The sequence below is a fragment of the Dermacentor andersoni genome, chromosome 9, assembly GCF_023375885.2.
Source record: "Dermacentor andersoni chromosome 9, qqDerAnde1_hic_scaffold, whole genome shotgun sequence".
In the NCBI taxonomy this organism is placed as follows: domain Eukaryota; kingdom Metazoa; phylum Arthropoda; class Arachnida; order Ixodida; family Ixodidae; genus Dermacentor; species Dermacentor andersoni.
In genome coordinates, this window is record NC_092822.1 from 53,490,021 (window position 1) to 53,504,508 (window position 14,488).

At 44.4% G+C, this 14,488-nt stretch overlaps 1 protein-coding gene across 1 annotated transcript in view; it reads left to right on the forward strand.

The window, feature by feature from the left end:
• LOC129384116 (uncharacterized) overlaps positions 1–14,488 on the forward strand; it is a 53,156-nt gene that overhangs the window by 20,707 nt on the left and 17,961 nt on the right. Inside the window, exons 7-8 of the mRNA XM_055069255.2 lie at positions 1,678–1,790; positions 10,337–10,478. Of these exons, the coding sequence (XP_054925230.1) occupies positions 1,678–1,790; positions 10,337–10,478 (255 nt within the window). The remainder of the gene's footprint in view (positions 1–1,677; positions 1,791–10,336; positions 10,479–14,488) is intronic.

Genomic DNA, 14,488 nt, shown 5'->3' on the forward strand with positions numbered 1-14,488 from the left:
CTGCCCATGCCCATTTCTTTTTCTTGATTTCAACTAAGATATCATTAACTCGCGTTTGTTCCCTCACCCAATCTGCTCTTCTCTTATCCCTTAACGTTACACCTATCATTCTTCTTTCCATAGCTCGTTGCGTCGTCCTCAATTTAAGTAGAACCTTTTCGGTTTCTACCATTGCTGCAGCAGGTGTTGCCTTTCGCCCGCGCTACTCTGTCGAGAAGCACTCGTGCAGAGAGCGGGAGCGAGAGCGAAGTGGCGTCGCGGCGATGCCCTCTGCCCTCACACGGCACCTGGCGCGCTATCGCGGCAGCAGATGTTGCTTTCGCTCACTCTGATCCATCGAGTCGCAGCTCGTGACGTGGCGTCGCAGCCAATGGCAATAGGAGCTTAGGCGCTGTTTCGCCGCTACAGACGACAGACGCGAGACTTTTTCGCTGGACGTGTCGTTTGACGTTTCTCATCAATAATCAATCAGGGAATGAATGAGTCAATCGATGAATTGTCTACCGTGCCCAGGAACCACCATGACGTCTGAGGGCTGGCGCACAAATACATTAAAGAAACACAACACACACAAACGAAATACCGCTGAGGAATATGAGTAAAAAAGGACAGTGAATAATAACAACGCTTGAAAAGAAGGCTGCACGTACAACGAAGCGCAAGGTGAATACGAAAGAAAAATGACGAGCGCAGTTAACGATGTATGAAACTATGACACAACACCGCAAACTCGGAAAAGAACAATGACAGGGAGCTATGAAAAATATCAAGGTAATAATAATAATAATAATAATAATACTTTAACTTGCCCATCAATTAGAAGGCGCTGTATATATAGTATTCTGTTATATGTTACATGTTGGAAAGGGGTACCTCACAAAATTTATTGCGGGAAAACCAGCGCCGCTTTACCGACCAGAAATTACAACAAGAGCTTCATTTGGGTAGCCACGATAACGTTTCTTGCCAAGCTATTTTCTGGACCCACCAAATTGCACCGTTCGTGCCTTCGCAGGGGCGCTTTGAGCGTTGCAAGCATAGCTTTACGGTCGCAGCAGCACCTTCACACTTCTCATTGTCGAGACCATGGTTCGATCTGATTATTTGAGTAGTTTCTCATGTTATTTAGGCGTGCCTTGAGTAAAAAAAAAATTTATAAGGTTTTACGGTCTAAAACTACGATATGAATATCAGGAAGGCCGTAGTTGGGGATTGCGGATCAATTTTGATCATCAAAGGTTCTTAAACGTTCACCTAAATCTAAGCACACGAGCGTTTTCGCGCTTCGGCCCACAACGAAATTCGGCCGCCGAGGCCACGATAGAGCACGTGACCTCCAGTTTAGTAATTAAGCACATCGCCATAGCCGCTACGCACCGCGACAGGTCCTTAACTATACCAGGACCGGCCACGTAAACAAGACGGCATTTACAGAACCGATGGAAAGTAATCGAACCCTTTTTTTTTCAACTCTATGTCCCTGTTTACTGTGTCCCTCCCACACGCACTCAGTGCTTACTCTCTCCCTTTTTTCCTCTTTCTAGTCCCCTTTCCCCCACCCCCAGTGTAGGGTAGCAAACCGTGTGCTCTTCTGGTTGACCTCTCTGCCTTTCCTGTCCTTGCTTTCTCTCTCTTCTCGAGCCAACTCCTTCAAACGCTCTTCGCCGTCTTCTGCAGGACATCAAGTGGAAGATCGACCTGACGATAAAACCCAATCGCCCGCACTACGTCATCTACACCGGATCCCTCACTTCGGCTTTCAGGACGCACATTGAGACAAACGCGATAAAGTGCGTATTTTCTTTTCGTTCCTATCCCTTTGCCCAGAGCTATGCCAGTTCGTGTCGGTGAAGAATTTCTCGTCACGCAATCATCAATCAGGCATTCAGTTGAACAATTTACGCTTTCTGTTTAGAGGCACCGCAAAGAATGGCGTGCATGCAAAGGAAGTCACAGGGGAACCCGAATTTTTATACACGCGCACACAGTCTCGTCCCACTTCCAGCAGTAAGTGGAAAACATTTGCAAATATTTTCCGCTTACTTATACGAAACGGGGTTCAGTATGATATCACAAACTATATAGAAAGGTGAGCCCTCCATTCGAACTTTGTGTGTTCATATTCACATTGAAATATTCCCACTGTAGTAGCCCCTGGTGCGCGGAACCGTGTTCCACATATTAGTAACTACTATATGGAGCATTTCACCTGTTACTTGTGGGTCAAGCTACAGGTGTGTGGAAGAATGTTCGAGAAAATAGGTACAGGTATATGGAACACTATTTCTGTAACTGTGGCTATTTCACTGTAATGTCATGTTCCACTAAATGTTTCACGAGAAATATATAATATATATATATATATATAGCGTTCGTAGTTAATGGACACAATAGTTTCTTATTTAGCTCGGCAGAATCCAGGTGTATAACTTCAAAAGGCACGTTCGAGTGACCAGGTATTATCATGGCGTCCGTAGGCTGCTTATATTTCACTTTGTTGACTTGACAAATGTGGCATGAACGAACGTATTGATTGACGTCTTCTATCATGTGAGGCCATGTAAATCTCTTGACTACCTTGTTGTAGGTGCGCCAAAATCCGTCGTGTCCTCCAGATTCTGGGCTATCGTGGTAGAAATAAAGCACCCTGGAAACCAGCGTTGGCGGGACTTGATAGCGACCTTCCATAAAAATCAATTGTTCAGTGCCTTCCCACAATTTTGCTTCATTGATTTCTTCCGATTGTTCTTTGTTGGCCTGTATCATCTGTCTAGACAATGCATCTGCATCAGTCAAAAGGAGTCCAGGTCTGTGGGAGACGGTGAAATCGAACTGCTCCAAGTAGTTCACCCATCTGGCGATACGTCCTTTAGGTTGGGTCATATTCAAGAAATGAGTGAGTGCCTGGTGATCGGTCAACAAAGTAAACTTCGCACCTTCTAGGTACGTACGGAAGTACTGAATTGCTTTAAGGACAGCAAGAGCTTCCTTTTCAATAGTGGTGTAGTTGATTTCAGGTGGCTTGAGGGTGTAGCTGTTGTAGCCTACTACATGTCGCTTTTCTCGGCTTGATGCTTCTGGACATTTCTGGTACAAGACTGCAGCTGTTCCATAGTGTGAGGCATCGGTATTCAGTACAAGGGGTAAAGTGAAATCTGGTATGCGTAGAATAGGGTCAGCATAGATTATGTGCACGAGATCACGGCAGACTCTCTCACATTCCTCATCCCACTCAAATGGAACTTCTTTCTGCGTTAGGCGCGTGAGACATCGTTTTTATGGCAAAGACTTTCGTGAAAGGTCTGAAATGTTCCGCTAATCCTCAAAACACACGCAATGAGTGGACGTCATATGGTTTTACTAGTTGGGATATCCTCTCGACGGACTCTGGTTTCGTGCTTTTGGTGGTGCCATCAAAGACTCTTCCAAGAAACACAACTTTTCTTTGAAAGAATGCTCTTTTCTTAAAATTAATCTTGAGGTGTGCCAAGCTCAAGGCATTAATACCTGAGACAGGTGTTCCTGATGCTCAGCCTCTGTTTTGGAGAAGACGATAATATCGTCTATGCACACGTTACAAAAGACACCTATGAAAGGCTTCAGGACTTCGTTCATAATCTTCTGGAACCACGCTGGCGAGTTTTTCCAGCCGAAAGGAAGCCGGTTATACTCGTACAGATCGAAAGGCGTGATAAAAGCAGTGTACATTTTTGTTTCTTCGGTTAGCGGGATCTGACATAAACCTTTGCACAAATCAATGCATGAAAAACTTCGGCAACCACCTGACTCATCTATAATCGTGCTTATCTTCCAAGTTCCAAGTTTTATTGCTTCATTCATTAGTGGTACATATATGCAGTAGAAGTTATACAGAAAGAGGTCCCACAGTTATAAACTGCAGCGGGACCTCTTGTTCTTAGTTACATGGGAAATGGTATAAGTTCTGTCTGGCGATTAAGAACCCTGTAATCTGTGCACAGTCTGAAAGTTCTATCTTCCTTCGGCGCAATAGTTATGGGGGAGCCGAAGGATGACACCGAAGGGCGGATTATATCGACGTCTTGCATCTCCTGCAATTCTTTCTTCAGCCATATCTTGAGCTCTCTTGACATGTTATAAGGTGATGTTCGGATGACGGTCGTTTCAGTTAGTTCGAAAGGCACCTTGTGTGACTTCATCGCTTGTGGATAGCTTCCTATGCATACCAGTTCAGGGTAGGTCGTTGCAATTTCCTCCGCGCACTTGACAATTCGCTGGTTATCTTTTCTAACCATCTGTGTCTCTTCCCTTGATAGTCCTTCCACTAAAACCGCATCGTCCCAGTATACGTTGCTTTTTAGTTTCTTTATATCTGGTCTTGATAGCAGAAAGTCGTGCGTCACCCCCTCTATCACCAGTACTTCACTCTCTATTTCATGACCTTGGAACTCGATGTTTACTAAGGCCCACTGATTCTGCATTGTCACTTGTCCATCGTAACCTTGCACCCGTAGCACTCTTCCAATATGCGGGTGGCTTGCATCTACCAGCTTGGCATTTATTATAGACACAAGCACAGCTGTCCACCAAAGCCATCATATGTCTGTCTCCCACTTTGATAGGAATGTGAAGTAGGCTAGAACAAGCTAAATAAACAGTCTCAGTTGTGGTCATGGGGTAGGACTGATCACTCTTGTTTATTAGTTTTTTGTCCTCGGAAACCCTTGAGCGTCCGAAAGCAGGGGGCGAGGGTCGTTGTTGACGTTATTAACCCGACCTCTGGGAGCGCGCCAACGCAAGTTCTCTGTGCTGGCTACAAGGTGGCTCGGTTTTCGCTGATAACGACTTGACCAATCCGCGCCGGTCCGTATGAAGTGACTGCTTGAGTTAGCGGTTATATTTTCTTCTGAAGCAGCTTGTATGACCTGAAGGCACTCCAGGAGCCCGTCCATAGTTTTAGGGGATCGTACTTGCACTTGCTTCAGGACTTCCGCGTGCAGTCCGTGCATTATTAGTGCTACTATGGCAGAAGGAGGAAGCATAGGCTCAGTCAGCTTTAAAAGGCGGCGTTTTTCAAAGAAATTCTCGACGAGGCAGCCCTGCTTGAATTCGAAATTAAGCGCGGCGTCCCATGTTTGCACTGGGTTGCTTCCAAATGTCGCCAAGAATTTTTCCTTCCACTGCTTCGAAGAGTTGCCAGCTTCTTCAATAATGTGCAGATCGTACCACTTCCGTGCAACACCTCCTAAGTAACTACGCATGTTTGTGATCTTGTCCTCATTAGAGTGCCAGTTGTTCTTCCCAGCGGCACATACGTAGAATTCAAGCAAACTTTCTGGACTTGAAGACATGCCGTCGAACGCTTCGGTTTCTACAAATTTTGTCACCGGCTTCTCAGCGTTTAGAGAGCTTATAAGCGATGTCACCAGTTGGTTTTGTTGCACAATCAGTTCTTGCTGTAGCTGAAGAGCTGTCAAAACGAGGCTCACCTCTTCCGTAGAAGACCGTTATCCAGAGTCCTTTCGACACATCGTTTTAAGAACTAATTTGTCGAAGATCGCCAGACGCAAATTCACTTTCACAGCACCCTTCCGACGTAGTTCAGCAGTGTCGAGGGAAGCGTTCTGTAAAACCAAGTTCACGAGTTCTGCCGAGTTGAGTTCGCGAGGTAGTCCCACCGCTGGTTCATATTGAGCTTGGTATCTCGAAAAGATGATCTACTCTGCGGAGGTCCCCTCGAGGAAAACTCTCACCGAGATGTTGGAGTCAGTTGTCGGCTACGCCAAAATAATGTAGCGTTCCTAGTTAAAGCACACAATAGACGTAAAGCATTGCTGTGGAACTGGCGTCCATCTCGTCTACCTTTCATTCTCACTAATTTTTTTCTAGGTGGCTTTGTTCTCACTTCATTCTTCTCTTCTCCTCTCTCCAGGTTCCCGCGCTTCTTCATCTTCTATTCGAAGTCTCATACCGCTTTAACATATACATACACGGACGTTAGTTTCATGCATTTATTATTATATGGGGTCATCATTTTCAAGCTTCCCGTAATCTTAAAAATTGTGTATGTCAGATAGTATATTGAAGCCGGATTATTCCAAGAGGAGGATGTTATAAACACGACAAATCAAAACACAAATTCGCCAAATGAACAGAAAGTTCACTAAATGACTTCGCATCAATTGCTTTACGGAGCATATCATAATTTGCGAATTGCAGCCGGTGAGTTTGCAAGACCTTTCCACTTGAAATGAATCTCCATGATGGCACCAGTTTCGAGATGTGTTACTTCTCAAAGGGTGGAACGAAATGCATGGGTGTTACGGTTACTTTCCTGCTTGCACAAAAGGCTGTTTTGATTTAAATTTTCATAAATACAACAGCGTATTTTACGGCGAGTTTGATGGTGCAGATCTCCAAAGTGGTATCATTAAAGTGGTATCATTCTGGAAACTCAGTACAAGTGGATTCGGCTGGCAAGCTCTACGGCTGCAATTCTAAAATTGCAACATGAGCCGCAAATTGAATAACTAGAAAGTTTATTCTTATTTTTTTCTTGTTTTGTGTCATACGTCTTTCGTTTTCTCGTGCAAGAAATGTCCACCTCTCTGAATCTCAAGGACTAGGATCAGCTTATCTGTAACAGGCGATCTGTAAAAATTCGGTATAACTTGAAATTAATGATCACCCCGTATGAGTGTAAAACGTAAGAGGTCAAACGTATAAAATGCTGTTCCTTGTATTTTATGATTTTGCACGAAGGTTGAAATTAAATTGAAATTGAAATTTATTGCATATATAATATAAGTAGATTTAGGCATGAAATTTATACAGAAGGAGGTCTCATAGTCAAAGACTGTAAGGGCGAGACCTCCTGTTAATACTTCGAACAGGAAAATAAGATATGATATTACAGAAAACGGGAAACAGGGGCATACATGATTAAAGTAAGAGCATAAGTACGTAATAAATAGTTCCCTTGTTCTCGCTTTGCTCATCGTCCTGAATTTCCATCTCCGCCTTCCCCGTGTTTTCCTTGTAATAAATAGGGAAACATAGGTGGGAAAGAAAAGAAAAACAAAAGAAAAACAAAGGTAAATAAAATATATAAAAAGTCAGCTTTCTACATATTGCAAGAACGCACGCAACTCGAATTTATATGAACTAATGTCAGAACATTCTTTAGGCTTAGTGGGTAAGGCATTCCATACTGAAGTTGATGCAAAATTAGCGGTGAGTTTTCCATAATTAGTTGTTGATTTAGGCAAGAATAAGTTATTCTGTGAAGCAAATATCGTAGAAGTGACATGGAGGACTGATCTGGGTTCATAAGGGCTGTTGGGAGTTTTCCATTGGCGAATTTGTAAAATAAAATGCCCAAGGAGTATTTGTTTAAATTATCCAATGGTAGTCTGTTGTGATCACAACGCAACGAGGAAGCATTACCTGTGGGATTGTTCAATGTCATGATACGTATAGCCTCATTTTGAATGTGCTGCAATGAGGACAAATGCGATGGGTAAGTGTTACCCCTTGAAGAGACAGAGTAATTAACATGACTCTTAATAAATGCTTAATGAAGTGATAGCAGGGTTTTAATATCAAAGTATGACCTAGCCTTTAGTAGAATTCTAGTGCCAAATACCGATTCCTTCATTAGTGAGTTTATACGCGTAGTAAATTTCAGATGCCTATCCAATTTTACCCCCGGGAAGGTAGTATTGTCAGAAGCAAATATTATGTCATTACCAATGAGAACAGATGTAGTGCCAGAAATCTACCTATTGTGCGAAAAAAAGATAATAAAATTAGTCTTCTTAGTGTCAATGCTCAGCCCGTTACTCCGGCACCAGTTCAATACATTGGCGGCGTCGTTGTTAATTTTGGATAAGAGTAGGATTATACACTTACCTGCACTTAGCGTGGTAGTGAATAAAGGGAAAATCAGACATCCACCCATTCGTAGCAATTGCTACAAAGGAAACCTTAAACACTAACATTAGTTAGTTTAAGTAATGAGTAAGTACCAGATATGTATACGAATTGTTCTCGATCTTGTAACTAACTGCTGAGTAAAGTTAAAGCTGGGCTTGTTATTACAATCGATTCTAGCTTCTGCAACAATATGCGACGAACAATGGAATGGAATTGCCTTTGAAAGGTCAATGAATAACGCAGCAACACAACTACCCGCATCTATCGCAATTTTGATGTTGTCTGTTAAAGATGTTAATGCTAGCTCACTAGAAAAGCCTGACCGAAAACCAAGTTCAGCTGCGGAAAGAATGTGAAGCTTTTCCAAATAGTTAGTCTAACGAGTAACAATAATTTTTTCAATAACTTTCCTGAAGAAGGAAAGCATGGTAATGGGAGGATAGGTTGAGGCGAGAAATTTGTCACCTTTCTTAAAAACAGAAATTAGCTTAGCTTTTTTTCATTGCGGCCAGAAAAATTCCTGTTTCAAATATCAGGTTGGTGATGTGTGAAAACGTGTCACAGATTAAATGGGCTATCAATTTAATCTGAACGGTGTTAAAACAGTGCTGTCCTGTACTCCTATATCTCGATCGTGCTATGGATGGCAACGTATATTTCTTCGGTTGAGACAGGATAAAGAAAGACGGTGTGAGGCAAACCAGGGCATAAGGAATTGACAGGTTTGAAAGAATCGACTTCCTGTACAGAAAAAGTAATTATTGAGTGCATTTGCAACGTCACAGGGGTTATTGTAGGTGTCATCTCCAGTCTGAATATTGGGTATACGGGTATTAGACGTAGTCCTGCCGAAAAAAGAATTGATTACATTCCGTTGCTGCTTCCGATTATTGCCAACGGTTTTAATGTTCTTCTCGTAATAAGTCTTTTTAGAGTCTTGAGAAGCCTTTCAAAAATGTAAGATGTCCTATAGCGATTACGTAAATTAATGTTGAATGGCTGACTCTTCGCATTTTCATATAGGTTATCTTTCATAGACAGTTCAATAGGCTAGTGTTTATGCACGTGTTATATGCAGTCAAAAGCTTATGCCTGTAAGCAATTAATTTGTTGCTTGTGGTAAGGGTGTCATCTATGATGCCCCAAAACTTCTGATAAGCAATTTCTAGATTTAATGTCGGTAATACTGGTGACCAGTCTGTGCGACTGATTAGACCTATGAATAGTGAGTTGTTTAGCTTGCTCTTAGAAGAAAGTTTTTCAGTTTTAGGCGGAATACTTAATTGAGCGAAGACAGGGTAGAGGTCAGTTATGGGTACTTCAATAACACCAGCATTTGGAGGAGTAATAAGATTAGATAATATATGGACAATAAGAGTACCTTGTCCGTCGGAAGTGTAACGCGTTGGAACAGTTAATAGACATTCATAACCATATCCATTGATGCAGGTAACATATTCAGTGACAGATCTTGTAGACTCTTCTGGAAGATTAGTATTTGTCTCCTCATATAATGACGTTTTCTTTTTGTTGTATTGATAGTTCATGCAATATTTTGCCCAAAGCCAAACAGAACTCATTAACAGAAGATGAAGGTGATCTATGAATGCAAGCCAGAACTAAGTACTTTCTATCTTGGAAAAAGTGTGATTCGTGTAGTTCGATCCAAACGGATTCACATTTATAAACGTTTAGTGCCAAGTCAAATCTATGGTGATACTGGAAGTTGGAAAAAATTAAAACAGCTGCGCCATAATGGTTGCTTTCGCTGCGGTGACAATACTCTGAGTGACATGAAGGAAACCTGTACAGATTTTTGTCGCTTGCACATAGCCATGTTTCGCTCACACAAACTTAGAAGTAGGGACAAATAGATGATAACAGATTAGTAATGTTATCATTTTTTCGCAGGCTGCGCGCATAAAAATGGATGTGTCATCAATGAGATAATGAAGACTGTGGTTCAAGTAGAGCATGTAGTGAAGTATGTCATATTATTAAACCGTGTAAAAACTTTTCAGGAAAGCTAGGTGAAGATTGCATGGCCGGCATCGCACGTTATGCGAAAGACACGGCTGTGCACAGTTTTACGTACCGTAACGTGGCAGTTCTCTGTCCAAAGGAAGAGCCATTGCTTCTACATTTTCAATCCGAGGCCGCAAACATATGAGTACATAAATTTTTCGCCGGTTTAGCCGGAACACGTGCACAACACGACTAAAAGTGTAGCCATATTGTGCGGCGCATGAAATTGAATGACATTTGGTTTAGGTCTCCACGATTGCGATGTTTTATGTCTTAGGTAGTTTTTGTTTTCTCCATTGTTCACAAAGTAAGGAGAGGTGGGTGAGAGCAAGCAGCCTTGTACGCGCCTGACTGTGTACTGATCATGAGGGTGCTTTGGCTGGGCGCTATGACGCAGGGATGTTATGTGGATAGACGGCCTGGGGATAACCACGCACTTCGTTGAAGACGACCGCCGATGGATCAGCGGACTGATGATGCCGCCTACCTTTTGGGCGAGACCGAACGAGACGGACACGGCAGTGTACAGTTACTACATGGTAAGCAAATGAGTAACGTTCTTAATGTTCAGTGCGCCAAGCTCTAGGCGAGCTTAAAGAAGCCCCGTGCCACCCATCGGGCCCGATGAAATAACATAGTGCGCGAGCAGCACATGCCCTGTTGTGAACATCTCGGCCGAGTTTCGCTGTCGTACGTGGTGCACGAAGCCCGCAAGCCGAGCTCGAGGTCACCTTTCTCTCAAACGCTCTCTTTTCAAACAGAATCCTGGTCCTCACTCTCTTTTGGACGCTTGATTTCGTAATAAAGCGAATTCCTTTCCCCGCCGCTATTGTTAGCTGCGGTCGGCTACGCAGCGTAGTTACCGCGGCCACCGAGGTTTGGCGCCACGAGTCCAACGGATGAGTGCACTGCTGCTTCGCTGAGGACCACCGCATTAGGCTTAGTTTACGGCGTCGTATACAGACACTAAAATCGGAAGTCGTGGTGTCTACGTTGACATCCGAAAGGTATATTTTAACTGCTCGCCACCTTGACATATAGAAGGCGGAGCGTTGTGGGCACGCCTCACTCCGCCGTAGCCTTCGCAGTACAAGGCATTGAAGAAACGCAGCGGAGGCCGTGTTTGATTGCCGGAACTCCGCTTCTTCTGAATGCATTGAAGTACTTTTTGTGCTTCAGTATTTCTGAAATGGCGGCCTGTCCGGAGCCAGGGATTCTTAGCACCCTCTGCTGCGTCGTAGGTCTGACCGCCGCCGTGGTCAGTTGCTTCGCAGCTGCTGGGGACTGAGGGCCGGGGTTTGATTGTTGTGTTCACATAGGAGGTTGTGGCCAAGTACTGCACCAGGGTGGCCAATCCTGCTCTCGTGAGGGAGTGCGTTACCGGTACTGGTGACCGGGATCAAGCCTCACTCCAGGCCTGTTTATGCAATTTTATTAACAAGCGGATTATTTCCTTTTTTTTTATCCGGTGGAAAATTGCGCGGCACCGGGATTCGAACCACGGACCTATTGCTCGCGAGGCGGGTGTTCTACCTCTACGCCACCACGTAGAGGTAGAACCGCGGGCAGGCAGCCATTGGAATATGAACCTGGCAACGTTTAACCCTAGAAAGTTATCTAGTGAGGCGAGTCTAGCAGTGCTATTGGAGGAATTAGAGGGCAGTAAATGGGATATAATAGGGCTCAGTGAAGTTAGGAGGTGTTGGGTATCGCACCGCTGGCACGAGTTGTTGGAACCTCAGTGCTGACGCCCGTTGTTGCAAATGGGTCGCAAGCCCCAAGGGTAGCGTTGGCCTGGCGGCCTGGGGCACTGGAAGCATCCGAAGGTCCCGGCAAAGCATGAGTCGACTGGTAACAGAACAACTTGTTTATTCTAACATCGCCAAAGAGCGGGCGGTCAGGTCGACCGAAGTGGAGAGACGGGAGAGCACGTTACTCAACAGAAGAAATCGGAGCCTCTCTCTCGGCGTCCGGGGGCAGCTGCTCTTATAGTCTCGGAGTTGAGGGCGAGAAAGAACGTCTCGGGATGAGACCACGTGACTCTGGGCCCGGACAGACTGAGAGACATGTTGAGACGAGTGTAGTGACGCATCGCCAACCCGGCGACGGACAGACCTCCTCGCTTCACACTTGGGGAGCTCCTCTCCCCGGCTGTCGCGCTTTGACAAGCGTGGGCACACACACACACACGCACACACGAAGACACGTGGCACTGAAACACGCCTGGACGCGCTTGGCGGGGAGACTGCGGGAGCTCCGAACGGGCCAAAATGTCCGCCGCTTTGAACGAAGCTCCGGCGTCCGTTGCATCCGCGCCGGCTATACCGCGCGTTGTAGGCGAAACGTAACAGAGGCCAAAAGAAGCACATACAGTGCTAAAAAGCGGGCACGTCCTGTGCTACCGGGGCTTAGCGGAGAGACGAGAACTAGGAGTCGGATTCCTGATTAATAAGAATATAGCTGGTAACATACAGGAATTATATAGCATTAACGAGAGGGTGGCAGGTCTTGTTGTAAAACTTAATAAAAGGTACAAAAGGAAGATTGTACAGGTCTACGCCCCTACATCCAGTCATGATGACCAGGAAGTCGAAAGCTTCTATAAAGACGTGGAATCGGCGATGGGGCAGTCAAGGCAGTGGGGGAATATGGCATTGGCACTAGGAATAGCAGGGGAGAGTTATTACTAGAGCTTGCGGAACAGTATATTATGCGGATAATGAATACCTCCTTCCGCAAGCGGGTTAGGCGAAAGTGGACGTGGAGGAGCCCGAACGGCAAGACTCTGCGCTAACCCTGATATCATACACGATGTACACGTGCTCAGCAAGGTGCGCTGCAGTGACCATAGGATGGTAAGAACTCAAATTAGCCTAGACCTGAGGAGGAAACGGAAGAAACTGGTACATAAGAAGACGATCAATGAGTTAGCGGTAAGTGGAAAAATAGATTTATTCCAGATCAAGCTACAGAACAGGTATTCGGCTTTAACTCAGGAAGAGGACCTTAGTGTTGAAGCAATGAACGACAATCTTCTGGGCATCATTAAGGAGTGTGCAATAGAAGTCGGTGGTGACTCCGTTAGACAGGATACCAGTAACCTATCGCAGGAGACGAAAGATCTGATCAAGAAACGCCAATGTATGAAAGCCTCTAACCCTACAGCTAGAATAGAACTGGCAGAACTTTCGAAGTTAATCAACAAGCGTAAGACAGCTAACATAAGGAAGTATAATATGGACAGAATTGAACATGCTCTCAGGAACAGAGGAAGCCTAAAAGCAGTGAAGAAGAAACTAGGAATTGGCGGGAATCAGATGTATGCGCTAAGAGCAAAGCCGGCAATATCATTACTAATATGGATGAGATAGTTGAAGTGGCTGAGATGTTCTATAGAGATTTATACAGTGCCAGTGGCACCCACGACGATAATGGAAGAGAATAGTCTAGAGGAATTCGAAATCCCACGGGTAACACCGGAAGAAGTAAAGAAAGCCTTGGGAGTTATGCAAAGGGGGAAGGCAGCTGGTGAGGATCAGATAACAGCAGATTTGTTGAAGGATGGTGGGCAGATTGTTCTAGAGAAACTGGCCACCCTGTATACGCAATGCCTCATGACTTCGAGCGTACCGGAATCTTGGAAAAACGTTAACACAATCCTAATTCATAAGAAAGATGACGCCAAAGACTTGAAAAATTATAGACCGATCAGTTTACTGTCCGTTGCCTACAAAGTATTTACTAAGGTAATTGCAAATAGAATAAGGAACACCTTAGACTTCCGTCAACCAAAGGACCAGGCAGGATTCCGTAAAGGCTACTCAACAATAGACCATATTCACACTATCAATCAGGTGATGGAAAAATGTGCGGAATATAACCAACCTTTATAAATAGCTTTCATTGATTACGAGAAAGCGTTTGATTCAGTCGAAACCTCAGCAGTCATGGAGGCATTGCGTAATCAGGGTGTAGACGAGCCGTATGTAAAAATACTGAAAGATATCTATAGCGGCTCCACAGTAACCGTAGTCCTCCATAAAGGAAGCAACAAAATCCCAATAAAGAAAGGCGTCAAGCAGGGAGATACGATCTCTCCAATGCTATTCGCAGCGTGTTTAGAGGAGGTATTCAGAGACCTGGATTGGGAAGAATTGGGGATTAAAGTTAACGGAGAATACCTTACTAACTTGCGATTCGCTGATGATATTGCATTGCTTGTAACTCAGGGGACCAATTGCACTGCAGGCTCACTGACCTGGAGAGGCAAAGCAGAAGAGTGGGTCTAAAAATTAATCTGCAGAAAACGAAAGTAATGTTTAACAATCTCGGAAGAGAACAGCAATTTACAATAGGTAGCGAGGCACTGGAAGTGGTAAGGGAATACATCTACTTAGGGCAGGTAGTGACGGCGGATCCGGATCATGAAACGGAAATAATCAGGATAAGAATGGGCTGGGGTGCGTTTGGCAGGCATTCTCAGATCATGAACAGCAGGTTGCCATTATGCCTAAAGAAAAAAGTGTATAATAGCTGTGTCTTACCAGTA